The following is a 16095-nucleotide window of genomic DNA, read 5'->3' on the forward strand; positions in this document are numbered from 1 at the left end:
CCCCCCCCCCCCCAGAACTGTGACCCAGATCTAAGCACCGGTAAAGCAAGAGATTCCTGCCTCAGCACTGGCAAAGAGATCCCTGCAATCCCCCTCTGATGAGCCACTGGATTCCCCCTCAGTCTGTGGGCCAGAAACTCAGGAAACAGTCGCGGCCCCGGGGGGTGGCTGAGACCTAACTCCTTCTCTCACCGCAGTCACAGACTTTTCCCACTGACCTTCCAAGTTGTCTTTGGCATTCGTGGGTTGAGAAGTCTGGAAACTGCCACAGCTGCTGGTGACTCAGTCCTCTGAGGCCTGCTCCAGGGTCGCTGCGGCCTGTGCACCCACACAGCACTGCACTCCTCTCCCAGCCCAGCGCAATATACCTTTCTGATCAACCATCCAGGTTGTCTTGGGCTGGAAATTTGTTTCACTCTGTCTTTTTGTGGGTTCTGCTGCTTTAGAATTTGTTTAGAGCCATTTTTTATAGGTATTTGGAGGGGTTTGGGGGGAGAGCTGAAGCAAGTCACTGCTTTCCCTCCACCATCTTGGCTCTGCCTCCAGACTTTTTCAATATATTGATCAGTTGTGTTGACTTTTTTTCTTTCTAAGAAAAATATTTTTAGTCATGTGGGTTGGCTCTCTGGGAGAGGTAGGAGGAAGAATGTGTGGGATAACTGGAGATGTAAGAAAGGGAAAATATCAACAATTTTTTTTAAAGTGACAATGTGGCTTATACATAGACTCTATGTTGTTCAGATTTTCAGATGACTCAAAGCTAGGCAGGTTAACTCACATCGATGATGTCAAAGTCAGGATCCGAAACATCTAGAATCTCCCCTTTGAAATAGCTTTGGAATGAAATGAACATAATGCGATTTAATAGGGATGAATTGTGCTTGGTTATACAACAGTCAACATCACAAATCTAAGGTGAGGAGGCTTGGATAGAAGACAGTTGTTCTGAAAAAAATCTTAGAGCTTTGGTGGATTGCAAGTTCAGTATGAGTCGGCAAAAGCATTTAGAGGGGTGCAACTTCATGCAGTAAGGAGGTGAAAGTCCTATTGTACTCTGCCTCACTGGATTACTGAATTCATTTGTGGATATCATATATTAGGGACACTGATAAGATGGAAAATATCCAGGAGAGGGCAACCAGATGGTGAAAGGCCTTGAGTCCATGTCATAGGAGCATTGCTTAAAGGAACTGAGCAGGTTTAGCCTTGATAATTAAAGGCACAAGGGGACATGATAGCCATCTTCAAGCATTCAAAGAGGTGTCATGTGTAGGAGGGATTACGTCTTTTGCTTGGGACCATATGGTAGAAGCCAGAGAAATGGAATTTTCTGAGAGACTAATTTAGACTTGATGTAAGGAAAAAAAAAATTCTAACGATTAAAGATGTCCAAAAGTGAAAGGGGTACCTGATGATATAATGCGTTCCCTCCTTAGACATATTCAAGCAGAGGGGGAACAACCGCTTGTCTAGTACGCTATAATAAGGATTTCTTCTTGGAGGGGTTTGACCAGCTCTACCACTTACTAGCTATATGACCTTGTATAAGTCATTTCATTTCTCTGATCCTCAGTTTTCTCATTTGTATAATAGAGATTGAAACTAGATATTATTTAAAGACTCTTTCAACTCTTAAAAAATGAACTTTTTAAGATAAGGAAACACTTTTGGGGGATGGATAAGGGCAAAATATATTTCTATGATCTGCGGTTTTGGAATTAGAAGCCTACCTTTGTTTTGAGCAGATGGAAAAACCTAAACAAAAAAGATGAGTTCAGTGCATGGTGTCTGTTTTTGTTCGGTCATTGCTAGGGATAGCGGTATGTTCCCCTCCTACCCAATTGACTTCATAATCTTTTTAATGCTTATTTATTTACAATGTGTCAGAAGGAAAATAGCTTAATTCCCCTTAAATACCTTGTTTTTCATTATAGGCATTACCCAGAATAACTGATCTATGTGAATTTAAGACATTGACCTTTTCAGACCTCTCTTTCTCTCTCTCTCTCTCTCTCTCTCATTTTTGTACAATGTGACTTGGTAATATTCAGAAAATGCTATGAATTTAATTAATTAAGGTCTGTAGTCTTTAATTTATAATATTCTTGTGACTGAGGGAAAGGGCAGGGATCCTAGTATGTTTTAGTCATGGTAGAAATTGTATGGTATAAACCTATTAGGCCTTTTTGTTTATTTTGAATCAAAACATGTTGTTACTTCGGGTAGGAGAGAAGTTTTGGGTTTTTTTTCTGATATTAAATCTCTTACAAAGCACTGTGCTCTAGAAATAGGCTCTGCCCCCAAGGAGCTCACACTCTAATGGGGGAGACATCATTCAGAGAACTGTGTACAAACAAGATATATACGTGTGTGTGTGTGTGTGTGTGTGTGTGTGTGTGCGTCTGTATGTGTGTATGATAAACAAGGGGCTTTAGACACTAGCACTGTGCGGAATCAGTAAAAACTTCTTGCTTTATTATACTTAATACTATGAACACTTTGTGCGCTTCCTAGTTATAAAAATGTTAATATTCTAATCATATTTATCAGGATATATTTTCTCTCCCTACAAGAATACAACCTTCTTTAGGTGCTTTTATTCTTTATAATTTGTATAATAAATATTTGCTTAATGAATGAATACCCATAAGGGGAAAGGGGCAGGTAGGTGGTACAGTGGATAGAGGTTCTGGGCCTGGAGTCAGGAAGACTCAACTCTCTGAGTTCAAGTCTGGTCTCAGATACTTACTAGCTGTGTGACCCTGGGCAAGTCACTTAACTCTGTTTGCCTCAGTTTCCTCATCTGTAAAATGAGCTGGAGAAGGAAATGGCAAACCACTCCAGTATCTTTGCCAAGAAAACCCCAAATGAGGACACAAAGAGTTGGACGTGACTGAAAAATGACTGAAAAAGGGAAAAAGACAATATTGATCAATTCATTTAAATCACTCATTTGATAATCACTTATTAAGCACCTACTTTTTGTCAGGCATTGTGTAGCAATTGAGAATATAAATGCAAAAAGAAAAAGAAAAAAAAATCCTTACTCTGAAGAATTCTGTTTGGTGAGACAGTATGTCCATTTGAGTATATTCAGAATGAACGTAAAATACAGTACAATACAGGGAGGAAGGGCATGATCTATGAACATTAGTATTTAGCATGTATCATTTCTCCATGGAGATGTATTAATCACATCGTCCTTTCATATGTAGATCACAGTTAACTGTACATATGCCAACCAATGACTTCTTAGAAAAGCAAATCTGTGGGGGTGATACTTTCATACAGGGGTGAAGGCTGATACATAGAAACCTAGGATCACTTTGTTATCAGCATTCCTTTAGTTCCCATTTTACGTGGAGTGCTGTGGGGTGTTACTAAACAAGTTGAACAATCTGACACTCCTGGAATTTACAGAATTCACATTGGAAGGATTGTAGAAATAGTAATTAAGATACACAAGTATACAAGGCAGTCATGTTTGACTATATGGATAGTTGATTTGAGCAGAATCAATTATCACTTCTGAGCTGATGATTCCCTAAACAGCTGTATAGGAAGAAAAAAAAAAACAACTTGCTTTTCTTCATTCTTTACACTGTCTTTGGAGTTTCATCTACACTTTCAGAGCCAAGTATCACCTCTATGTTGAACTCAAAAGAGTAAGTAAAATCTCCAAGGGAGAGAGTACACACAGAGAGAAAAGATAAAGGTCAAAGCCACAAGATTTTGCTTTTGATAAAGTTATTTAGTGCTGGATAAGAGTAGTGAATGACATAGCTTTTTTGTATAAAATTATTTCAATGACATTGAACCAATTGAGTCATAATCCATCTGTTCATTCAGTCATCAATCAATAATTATTAAGCACCAACTTTAAGCCAGGCACTCTGCAAGGTGTGGGATATTTAGAGACAAAAACAGAACAGTCTCTGCCCTCTAGGAGGGTACATTCTTTTGGGGTAGATGACACGTACTTATATACACAACATATTTTAAAACAAATGCCATTCTGGGTTTTCATTTATTTATTTATTTATTTGCTTACTTATTTTAGTTTTCAACATTCACTTTTGTAAGATTTTGAGTTCCAGATTTTTTTCTCCCTCCCTCTTCTCCCCCCTCCCAAGATGGCATGCAATCTGATATAGGCTGTACATGTACAATCATATTAAGCATATTTCCTCATTGGTCATGTTATGAAAGAAGAATCAGAACAAAAAGAGAAAACCATGAAAAAGAAAAATAAAGAGAAAATAGTGTGCTTTAATCTGCATTCAGATGCCATAGTTTTGTTTTTTTGTTTTTTGGTTTTTGTTTGTTGCCCCCATAGTTCTTTCTCTGGATGTGGATAGCATATTCCATCTCGAGTCTTTTGGAATTGTCTTAGATTGTTGTATTCCTTAGATCATTGTATTAGCTTGAGAAGAGCTAAATCTATCAGAGTTGGTCATTGTACAGTGTTGTTACTGCGTACAGTGTTCTCCTGGTTCTGCACACTTCACTCAGCATTAGTTCATGTAAGTCTTTCCAGGTTTTTCTGAAATCTGCCTGCTCATCATTTCTTATAGAACAATAATATTCTAGTACATTCATATACCACAACTTGTTTGGCCAATCCCCAACTGATGGGCATCCCCTCAGTTTCCAATTCTTTGCCACCACAAAAAGAACTGCTATAAATATTTTTGTAAATGGAGGTCCTTTTCCCTTTTTTATGATCTCTTTGGGATACAGACCTAGTAATGGTATTGCTGGGTATGCACAGTTTTGTAGCACCTTGGGCTATAAAGGTTTTGTTCTGTAAAATTTGGATTCAGTCAAAAGGTTGTACTTCAGGATCTAGAAGGCCACATGTGGCCTCAAGGCTGCAGGTTCCCCACCTTTGACCTAGATTCTGGAGTTATGATATCTGGTCTTGAGGATTTGAAAGATTCTGCTGAGACCAAAAATGGTCCCTCTAACAGGAGCAATAAAACAGTAGTTTTTACAATCCAGTTTGATAGGGTTAAGGAAGACTTCTATATATTGCAATATATTTGAGATCTCATGGATACAACCATTCTTTTCATCCAGAGCAATATATAAGAATACTGGAGCTTTGCCTTAGGTCAACCAAATTTAGAGAGTGCTGATAGTATTAGCATAGAAACAGATAGAACTGAATTTAGCACTTAATTGGCAAGAATACTTAGTAAAAACAAAGCTATTAAATGCCAAGCCTTCTGGCTCACTTCCATCTAGTCTGGAAGCATCCTAAGGTCCTTGTTTTCTGTACCTCCAGGGGTAGTACAAGGAACAGGTATGGCTCTACCAAAAACAAATGTAAATTGTAACCCAATGCTGCCTTCTAATCCTTCGTCTTCCAGTAAATCATCAGCTAGGGGATCCTTCTTCCATCTCATGATATCATATGGATATCAACGAAGGATGCCAGTAGTCCATCTGCTATCACCCTCTCTGACAACATGACTAGCCAACCTTCTTTTCTGGGCATAAATTTCTCTGATGATATCCAGGAGGTACTACAGCCAAAGGAACTCAAAGAGCCTTAGCATCTGGATCCTATTAGTACCTTATAGTGTTAGACAACTTCCTCATGTCTTATAATTATTGCCTCATTGTCACTAAATAGAGAGAACAGATTCATATATTCATTCATCATTTTATTGAACAACTACAATGGATAACGCACAAGTAGGTTTTTGTACCACCTGTAAGTGATACAAAGAAAAATAAGATGTAATTCCTGTGCCCATAAATTTTTTAGTCTAATGGGGGCATGGAGAGACATGCACAACTATAATAAAAGGTATCCTATAGAGTTCATAGTAGTGAAAGATTACCTCATGGAGGAGACAGAATTTGCTATAGGCTTTTTTAAAAGGTTGTATAGACATCAAACAGTAGTTGCTAAAGGATGGAATAAAGTATTCATAGCTATGGGAACTATGCCAACAAAGGCATGGAGAATGGAAAATATAGGTGCTTGTTGGGAGAACAGCCTAACCTGTTTGGTTGAAATATAGGGAAATCAGACTTGAAAGGGAAAGAATTGTGGAATGTGAATTAGAATACTGTCTGGTTCTAATCCATACCTGAGCAGAGGCCTTAGCTACAACATCCCTAATAAGCAATCAACCATCTACTTAAGGGCCTCTAGTATTCAATATCTCATTTACCAATGGAGCCCACTCTGCTTTTGAATAGTTTTGATAGGATAGGTATTATTATTATTTTCCTTATGTAGAATTGAAATATGCCTCTACAAAATGAAAAACAAATAAGTAAATGAAAGAAACCCCTAAGATTTTTACTTACACTCAACAAATTGTTAAAGATGACAAAATACGGGAATAGATAATATTAGATGGGCCTTAGTAATTAGTAGAAGAAAGACACGCCAGTACACTTTTAGTGAGGACATGTCCAATTGGTCCAATAATTCTAGAAAGTAATTTGGAATTGTACTAAGAAAGTGACTAAATTATCCATAACCTTTGACTTAGAGATCCCACTCCCAGTTATATATACCGTAAGTAGATTGAAAACAGAAAGAAAGGCTCCATATGTACAAAAATATTTATAGGAGTCCTTCTGTAGTAGCAAAGAACTGACAACAGTAGGTATCTGTTGATACAGCATAGGTAGACAATTTGTGAAAAATTAATGAACTGGAATATGAATGCTTTGAAAGAAATGATTAAAATGAAAACTATAGAAATACATGAAAAGACTTAGATGAACTGAGCTGGTGCAGAGTGAAGAAAGCAGAACCAGAAAATAATGATAATACAAGTAGAAAGAACAGCAGCAAAAAAGAAATTGAATCTGTGCAGTTTTAATGATCATGTTTGTTTTTTAAGGAGAAAATCCATGTCACTCCTGTTCTTGTAGAGGTAGGCACTCTGGGTATGGGGCATTGTATGTGCTGTCAAATTGGGTGAAATAATGATCAGTTTTGCTAAACTGCCTTTTCCATTTCTTTTATTGTGTTACAAGGGATGTCGCTGTAGAACGGGGGCACATGTATTTGGAAAATAAGGTGATGTAAAATCAAAAGTTGTCAATGTTAGTGCATAAGCTACAATAATTTCCACGGTAGTCTTTTCACAAATACTTGTCATTTGTATTCTAAGACATGATAAAACATGATGACAAATTATCCCATTTTTTCTTGTTGCCTCTGGGTATACAATGAAAACCACTCTATGAATTCTTTCTTAAACTCTCCATAGACTCTATATGAACCATTCTTCCTTTAGAGCATCCTTCCTTCCTCTAGAGCTGCAACTTCTTTCTTCATTCTGGTTTTATTTATAGTCAGAACTTCAAAATTGATGTGATTCAGCTCCTCCAGTAATATGTCTACTCTTTAGTCATGTTTCACGGATCTCACATTGAGAGTACCAATAGGGAACTGAAATAAAAACTAGACCTGGTATTTAATTATAGAGAACGTTTAACTGGACCACAAGGGACCCAAGGCAGCAAATGATGAAGGGGTCTATTTAGATAGCTAGATGTATTCCACCCCCACCTGGCATCTCAGGGGAAACTATGATTTGTGGAGAGTAGAAAATAGCCATGCCCAGCAAACACTCCTTATCTCTCGTTTCTTTAAGATTTTAACCATAAAGTCTTAACAACTTAGTAGGTATTAAGATAGAATGATACCTGTTTGTTATGTCAGATATTTTCAGTACAAGGATATATGATGCTCTTTTAGGGATTTGGAATAAAAGCCACTTTCCCTGGTTTCTAGTATGTGTGACAGTACCACCGGGGCCAGGGGGGTCATTTTAGCTCCTCTCCAAACTGAGTAGTTATTCCACAAAAAAACAGTCATGGATAGTGAACAAACACCTATTAAAGCAAGTAGTAAAGTAGAAATTGAAGAAAGTTATACAACTTAGTTTCAGTGATAGCTATCTGGGGTAAAATGAGATCACATAGTTAGCTAACTTGGTCTTCAGAAAACAGACTCAGTTACTGAGGCCAACTTTGATATTCTTCTATCAAGTCTAAATTGGCCTCTGCAAATAATACCCATTGCTCCTAGTTGTGTCAAATGGAAATAAACTACAGAAGCCCAATCCCACTTTCAAATGCCCTTCAAATCCTTGAAGACAGTTGTCATGTCCCCTGAAAGTCATCTTTGCTACATACTGAACATCCTCAATTCCTTCAGTTGACCATCAGATCATGTGGCATGATCTTAAGCTCTTTAAACATCCTGACAACCCTTTTGTGGATATTTTCCAACTGTTCTTTGACCTTCCCAAAATGTGGTTACCAGACAGAATGCAATGTTTCAGATGTAGTCTGACCAATCCGAGCAGCACCATCACCTCCTCATTCTGAGATGTTATACCTCTAAAGGTTGCCATATCAATATCTTTTTCAAATAAATTGCCCTCTTGTCATGTTTTCCCCACCTTGTACTTGTACGTGTAACACTGTGGAGCTTTTAAAAATGACTATTTACTCAAAGACATAATAAAAAAATGTATAAACTTATTACTCCCAACATACAGAAGGCATAAGTCTCATTCACCCCCCAACTACTACCACCTCATTCTCTAGAGAGGGAGAAAGGTGTGGGTTAATAACTTAGCTCAATTCCTATAGAAGTGATCTATTCCTATAGGGCACTGTCTAGTTTCAAGCCCAAAACCCACTCTCTGGCTCAAGTCTCAGCTATGATGGGCTTTATTGGGTACAAGACTTTGACTACAATACTAGATCTACAGTTGCCATGACTCAAAAGAACAGGTCCATAGGGATCTTCTCCAGCACCTGAAATTAAGGGCAAACAACATAGGAGAGAAACAAACACTTCCCTGTCCTATTTCTCAGAGCCAGAGAAAAAGACAGGTAAGCAAGGGAAGTAGAATTCATGCTGGGCACAGCAGATAGTATTCCCAGAGTGTAGCCCAAAAATGGCAGAAAAAAGAGCTACAGATTCACTCTCAACAGTTTTAAAGACAAAATTGACCAATAAAAGGAGACTACCTCCAACCATGCAATAAGGGGTGCATCAAGCTCCACACTAGGCAAACTGGGCATGCTCAAAAGTTTTTGAAACCAAATACAAAACTTTATATTTGATTCAGCTCAGTGTGAACATCTCTCTGAATCCTTCCTGCCATCCATTGTGCTAGTTGTCACTTCCAACATTGTTTCTACACATTTTATAAGCATGCCATTTATGCCTTTATTTAAACCCTTAATACTTACTACCAGTATTACCTTGGGCAAGTCACCTAACTTCCTTTGGTTTCAGTTTCCTGATCTTTAAAATGAAGGGTTTAAAAAAAAATAAAAAAAAAAACATATCTTAAAAAAAAGGGCAGCTAGGTGGCGCAGTAGATAGATCACCGGCCCTGAAGTCAGGAGGACCTGAGTTCAAATTTGGGCTCAGACCAAACACTTGACACTTATTAGCTGTGTGACCCTGGGCAAGTCACTTAACCCCAACTGCCTTAAAAAAAAATCTTAAAATTAAGGGTTTAGAGTAGATAGCCTCTGAGGTCCTTTCAACTCTAGATCTATGATTTTATATATATACATATATATATATATAAATATATGTATATATGTGTGTGTATGTGTGTGTGTGTGTGTATATATATATATAAAGCTAACCACAACAGGGCAAATAACAGATCTCTGGGATGTTCCACCAGAGACTTCCATCTGAATTGTTATAATACCAGTAATCATTGCTATTGGTCTGGCTATTAAAGTAGTCTGAATCTATCTAATTGTACTGTCATCTATCCCATGTCTATGTATCTCTTCCACAAATACAGAGACTTTATTAAATATTTTGCTAAAATTTAGATACATAATATCTATATAATTCTCCTGATCTACCTGTTTAAGAACTCTATCAAAAAAGGAAATATGATTAGTCTGGCATAATATCTATTTTTGTTCAAGAAAATTTTACTGTCTCAATATCTTTTAGTTTTATGTAATTTTCAAATATATCCATATGCACTGAATTATTCTTTTTTAAAAGAGGATAAAAAGGAACTAATCACAAAACAGCTAAACCATCAACCCAATCTTATATTCAATATTTTACATCTATAAGTTTGAACCAACATTTGACACCAAAGGTATTAAACATTTGGTTTGGAAACACATGTAAGTTTAGTCCAAGTCAGATTAAAATGTAATTGGGAAACATTTAACAAAATAGATGAAAATATAATAAAACATAGGTAATAACCATTTTAAAACTAAGTAAATATGTGGCCTGCAGGAATCTTTATGTAGAGATTAGTGGACCTCATTTCTACTTGGGTTTAACATCACTGTCATATACCATATACTGCAATAAACTCAAAATATTTATATGACCAGAATAAAATATCACACCATAAAAGGTAATTTTAAAAAAATGAGATTGGATACCTTCCATAGCTATGCTATGAAGGAACATTCTTAACCAAGCAAGAAATAAAGGCAATAATAATAAAAGATGAAATAATTTCAATTGCATGAAATTAAAAAGATTTTGGATAAATAAAGTCAACGCAACAAGTGTGAAGAAAATCTTTGCATCTACCACCTCTCATTGTCTTGTAGGAAGGGGGGAATTTTAGTAGTTAGACATGGAGTGCATTCCAGACGTAGGAAAGGATGTGAGTAGAAACACTTTGAGGGTTTTTAATAAAATACTAGCAAGTAGATTACAGCAGTATATCACAAAGCTCATACATTATAACCAGGTTGGATTTTTCCCAAAAATTCAGGGCTAGTTCAATATTAGGAAACTTATAGGCACAACTGATCATATCAATTATAAAAACAATAAAAATAATATCATTATATCAATAGATGTTGAAAAACCTTTTGACAAAATATAATGCCCATTGTTACTAAAACACTACAAAGCATAGAAATAAATGGAATTTTTCTTAAAATCATAAATAGTATCTATCAAAAACTAAGAACAAGTGTTATCTCTAAGGATAAATTAGAACTAAACTACAAGCCTTTCCAATTCAATCAAGGATGAACAGAGGGTATCCTTTATCACCATTACTATACAAGATAGTACTAAAAATGCTACCTATTAGCAATAAGACAAGAAAAATAAATTGAAGGAGTAAGAATAGGCAAATAAGAAACAAAATTATCACTTTTTGCAGATGATATGATGATATACTTAGAGAGCCCTAGAGAATCAACTAAAAAACTAGTTAAAACTTTGGCAAAGTTGCAAGATATAAAATGAACCCACACATATCATCAGCATTTCTATATATTACCAACAAAGTCTAGCAGAAAAGATAGAAAGAGAAATTCCCTTTAAAATACTGACAGACAGTATAAAATACTTGGGAGTCTACTTGCCAAAACTCACACAGGAATTGTATGAACACAATTATAAAATATTCTTCACACCAGTAAAGACTGATCTAAACAATTGGAGAAATATTTAATGCTCATGGATGAGCAGAGCCAATATGATAAAAATGACCATACTACCTAAATTGATTTACTTATTTGGTGCCATATGAATCAAGCTACCAAAGAATTATTTTCAGGAACTAGAAAAAAAATAATGACAAAATTCATCTGAAGGAACAAAAGATCAAGAATATTAAGGGGAATCAAAAAAAAAAAAAAGGAAGGAAGGCAGTCTAGTAGTACCAGATCTTAAGCTATACTACAAAGTGGTCATCAGTAAAATCACCTGGTACTGGACACAGAATAGGGTGGTTGATCCAGGGAATGGATTAGGTGTACAATATATGGAAATAAATTACCGCAATAACCTAGTGTTTGATAAACTCAAAGGCCCTAGATATTAGGGTAAGAACTTATTATTTGGCAAAATCTGCTAGGAAAACTAGAAAGCAATCTGACAGAAAGTAGGCATAAATGAACATTTCACACCATATGCCCAGCTAATCTCAAATTGGGTACATGATTTTGGCATAAAGGGTGATATCTTAAGCAAATTAGGGGACCATGGAAAAAGTAACCTGCTAGATCTATGGATAATGGATGAGTTTATGACCAAACAAGAGACAGAGATGATCATATGAGGCACAGTGGATAATTTGATTACATTAAATTAAAAAGATTTTGCACGAATAAAATGAATGGAGCCAATAATAGAAGGAAAGTAGGAAACTAGGGGATTTTTTACATCGTTTTTCTTGAGAAGAGTTTTATTTCTAAAATATAAAGGGAACTGAGACAAATTCATATATATATAAAAATAAGATCCTTTCTCCATTGATAAATGGTCAAAGGCTATAAAAAGGCAATTTTCAAAAGAAGAAATCCAAGCTATCAATAGTCACATAAAAAATGCTCTAGATCACTATTGATTAAAGAAATGTGAATTAGAATAACTCTAATGTAACACCTCACACCCATTGGATTGGCTAATGTGATAGAAAAGGAAAAATGACAAATGCTGGAGAGAATGTTTAAAAATAGATACACTAATGTGTTGTTGGTAGAGCTGTGAACTGGTCCTGTCACTCGTGAGAACAATTTGGGACTATGCCCAAAGGGCTCTAAATCTATGACCCAGAAATACCATTACTAGGTCTCTATAGCCCCAAAAGATTAAAAAGGTGGTGGTGATGGTGATCATATGTACAAAAATATTTATAGTAGCTCTTTTTGTGGTGGAAACTGAAGGTGTACTCATCAAGTGGGGAATGACTGAACAAATTGTGGTACATAATTGTGATGAAATACTTTTGTGTTGTTAGTGTGATGAAGGGGATTGTTTCAGAAAAACTTGGGAAGACTTAGATGAACTGATGCAAAGTGAAATGAGAAGAACTAGAACTTTGTACACAAGAACAACAATATTTTAATGATGACAATGAAAGACTTAGCTACTCTGATCAAGACAATGATCTATGATAGTTCTAAAAGACTCATGATAAAACAAATGCTGTCTACTTCTAGAAAAAGAACTAATCACTGAGTGAAGATTGAAACGTCTTTTTCTTTATTTATTGTTCTTGCTTTTCCCGCCCCCATAATGTATCTAATGTGGAAATGTTTTTCATGACTTCATATGTATAATGGATATTGCATTTTTTGCTTTCTCAATGGATGGAGGAGGGAAGGAGGGAAAGAAAAAATTTGGAACTGAAAATAAAAATTAAAAAGTAAAATAAGAAAAAGCAAAAAAAAAAATAAAGAAACACAGAAGAGAACGAGAATGGAAGTGAATTATTTGTAGTTAAGTCTGGCTGGAATATATAGCATGGGAAGGGAAGCAGTGTAATAAAAGTCTAGAAAGGGAGATTGGTGATGGCTTGAATGACAAGATAATAAGGACATTACACTTCACTTAGCATTAGGGAACCATACAATTTTGTGAATAGAGGAGTAACAGTTATCAATGTGAAGAATGTGTAAGAGAAAGTGCTGTAGAAAAGTGAAGTTAGCCAACTATTAAGAGTGTTCAGTATTTAGTAAATATATTTTGTGGGTATGTAATCAATGTTAATGAAAATTAATTTAACAGTGTAAATTGCACCCAATTTCTCACAGAGAACCCTAAACATTTCTCTCTATATATCTTCCTGAAACTTTTTCTTCCCACTCTTCAACAACTCTGGATAATTTTCTATGACAGTTGGCCTGATCTATTTACTTCTTTATTTTCCATCATTTATGGTCTCTTCATAGTAAATAGGTTGTGACCTTAGCTTTCTAACTATTTTTTAATGGGCTCAGGGATTCCATAATACATGCACAATTCTTACACAATTAACACAATCTCCTGTATAACCTATTCTACCCAGGATCAGTAAGCCTAGATGAGTTTTCTAAAAAAAAAGTTTCCTTTTTTTTTTCCTCCAAAACTGATTGAGAGCTCAGAGTATGGTAGAGTGGGGAACAGAGCTGGATTTGGAATTAGAGGGGTTGGATTGAATTGTGGCTCTGCAATTTACTACCTGAGACAACTCACTTAATGTCTCTGAGCTTGAGTTTCCTCTTCTGTCAAATGAAAGCGTTGGACTAAACGACCCTTTAGGTCCCTTCCAGTTCTAAATCTATGAATCTATGATTGATTCATTGAAGGAGTAGTGATGGTTTTACATTTATATTCACATCCCCATAAAAAGAAAAAGGTGCCAATTCCGCTTCATTTTTTTTAGTGGCAGAGTTTACCACATTGAGGCTAAATACCTAAATCTCCTGAATCACAGAAGATCAGGGGTCTTCCTAATGTACCTCTCTGTTGTGAGTACCTTTCTTTGGATTTTTCCAAAGGAAATAAGCAAAACCCTATTATCAATCCTCAATCTTTCCTTCCTTTCCTCTTTACCCCTGACTCCCTCCCTCCATTCCTTCCACGTACTCTCTTTGAAGGAAGGATCTAGGTCCATAACTTTTCCGGTTCAGCCTCTTCTAGTAGAAGTGACTAATTCTATTGGGCAAACCTTGTGGCCACTCATTCTCCAGGCCACAAAATTATTAAGGAGTTTGAGAGCTTCCTTTTCAGTCCAGTTATTGTCTGCCACCTTATAGGGTAGTCTTAGAAACCTTGTTGCTCCTGGTGATTACCCTTGGTAATCTCCATTGGGGATATTCTGAACAAAGTGATCAGCAAGCCCTCTCCTAATTACTATATTTCATAATCTTGACAGGGCGCACTCTGTTGGAAAAGCTGTTTAGCCAGCAAGAGAACGCACCACCAGAAGAAGCAGAGAAATTTTGTTCTCGGATTATTGCGATGGGTCTTCTACTTCCTTTCAGCGACTGCTTCAGGGAGCAGTGTAACCAGAGTGCCCAGCAAAGCTCAGCTCCATTTGATGTAAGTCATGGAATTTATCCGTGCTTGTATTCCAGGCGGCAGAAATGGTATCTTTGATCTGTAATACTCTCTAATCACCCTATATACTCTGAAACAGAAAATCATACATGCTGCCCTTCCCCAGTGTCTCTCAGTAGGGTTTCTGAAATGAACTAAGTATGTTCCAGGTTTTCACATTTTTCCCCTTTATGGTTGCTTTTTAATCTGTCAAACTTCCTTTGCTTAGCTGATCATTTTCTAGCCTGCATCTCAGTCACTGATGAGTGTATTGACCAGATAAGTCAGCTTTCTTGGCTTTGCAGGACTTAGATATACATTCTTCCAGCTGCATATTAGCAAATAATATCCTTCCTATGATTCAGCTGATGCTATTCCACAGGGTGAGACTTGTTCCCACTGAGCCTGGGTTTCCATGAACCCTTGGATACTACATCGATACATTTTGTAACTCATTTATGTATTTAAATAATCACACGAAGAGCTTCATTGTTTATTCCCTACCTGCTGATAATCAAGAAAGTTAATGCCCCAGGAAAGCAATTCAAAAGTCATAGTCATCATTATTAAGAACATCAGCACAACTGGATTGTTTTAAAGAAAAAAGATATCACTCATCTTTCTCAGAGGTATGTTATTTGTGTGACGTACTGGCTTCAATGGGATCACATTTGAGAATAAACGTATAAGAAATCCTGTCAGAAATGGCTTAGTGGATAATCAACTCAGCTGGATAGAGCTCAGTGCTAAAAAGGACAAAATCATGACATTAATTTCATATTCAGTTCCAAGACTGTTTCGCCAGCTAACCCTGGCACTGACTCTTAAAGGTAGGTATGCTCTTTGTTAGTAGTAAGGAGTTTTAGGAAGAAATGTATAGTGCTTGCAGGGAGAAGTGTTATGGAATAAGAGGAAATGTTTTGTTTCTTTTTTTCCTTTCCTTCTGTGGGCCACAGAAATCCTTGTTCTCGCTCAATTTCTGTTCAGAACTTGCACTAAAATGGGTCAGCGGCTAAACAGGCTATTTTGTCACCTTCTGGCTGCTTTCCTTCTGAGAGAAGTTTCCCCGGGATGTTCAGTAACTTGTGAAGCCTTCTTCTCGAGGCTATTCTTTTGTCTCTCTTCAAAGCTTCTGAGTGTTCTTTTTGTACAGGGACATGTCAGCTGACCATTGCTGGCTGGGTTTGTTCAGCACCATAAAAATAGTTCCTCTCGCCTATAGGAGCAATTGGATAAATCTGAGCCTTTCCCCTCTGTCTCCTCTGACAGAGGTGTGAGTC

The 16095-nt window shown here is 36.6% G+C and overlaps 1 protein-coding gene across 1 annotated transcript in view; it reads left to right on the forward strand.

Annotated features, from left to right (window-relative positions):
• LOC114050000 (formin-2-like) overlaps nt 1–16095 on the forward strand; it is a 473042-nt gene that overhangs the window by 46645 nt on the left and 410302 nt on the right. The window contains exon 2 of the mRNA XM_027871502.1: nt 14652–14818. Coding sequence (XP_027727303.1) covers nt 14652–14818 — 167 coding nt within the window. The remainder of the gene's footprint in view (nt 1–14651; nt 14819–16095) is intronic.

This window comes from Vombatus ursinus, unplaced genomic scaffold (assembly GCF_900497805.2).
Source record: "Vombatus ursinus unplaced genomic scaffold, bare-nosed wombat genome assembly UNPS02014798.1, whole genome shotgun sequence".
NCBI classification, from domain to species: domain Eukaryota; kingdom Metazoa; phylum Chordata; class Mammalia; order Diprotodontia; family Vombatidae; genus Vombatus; species Vombatus ursinus.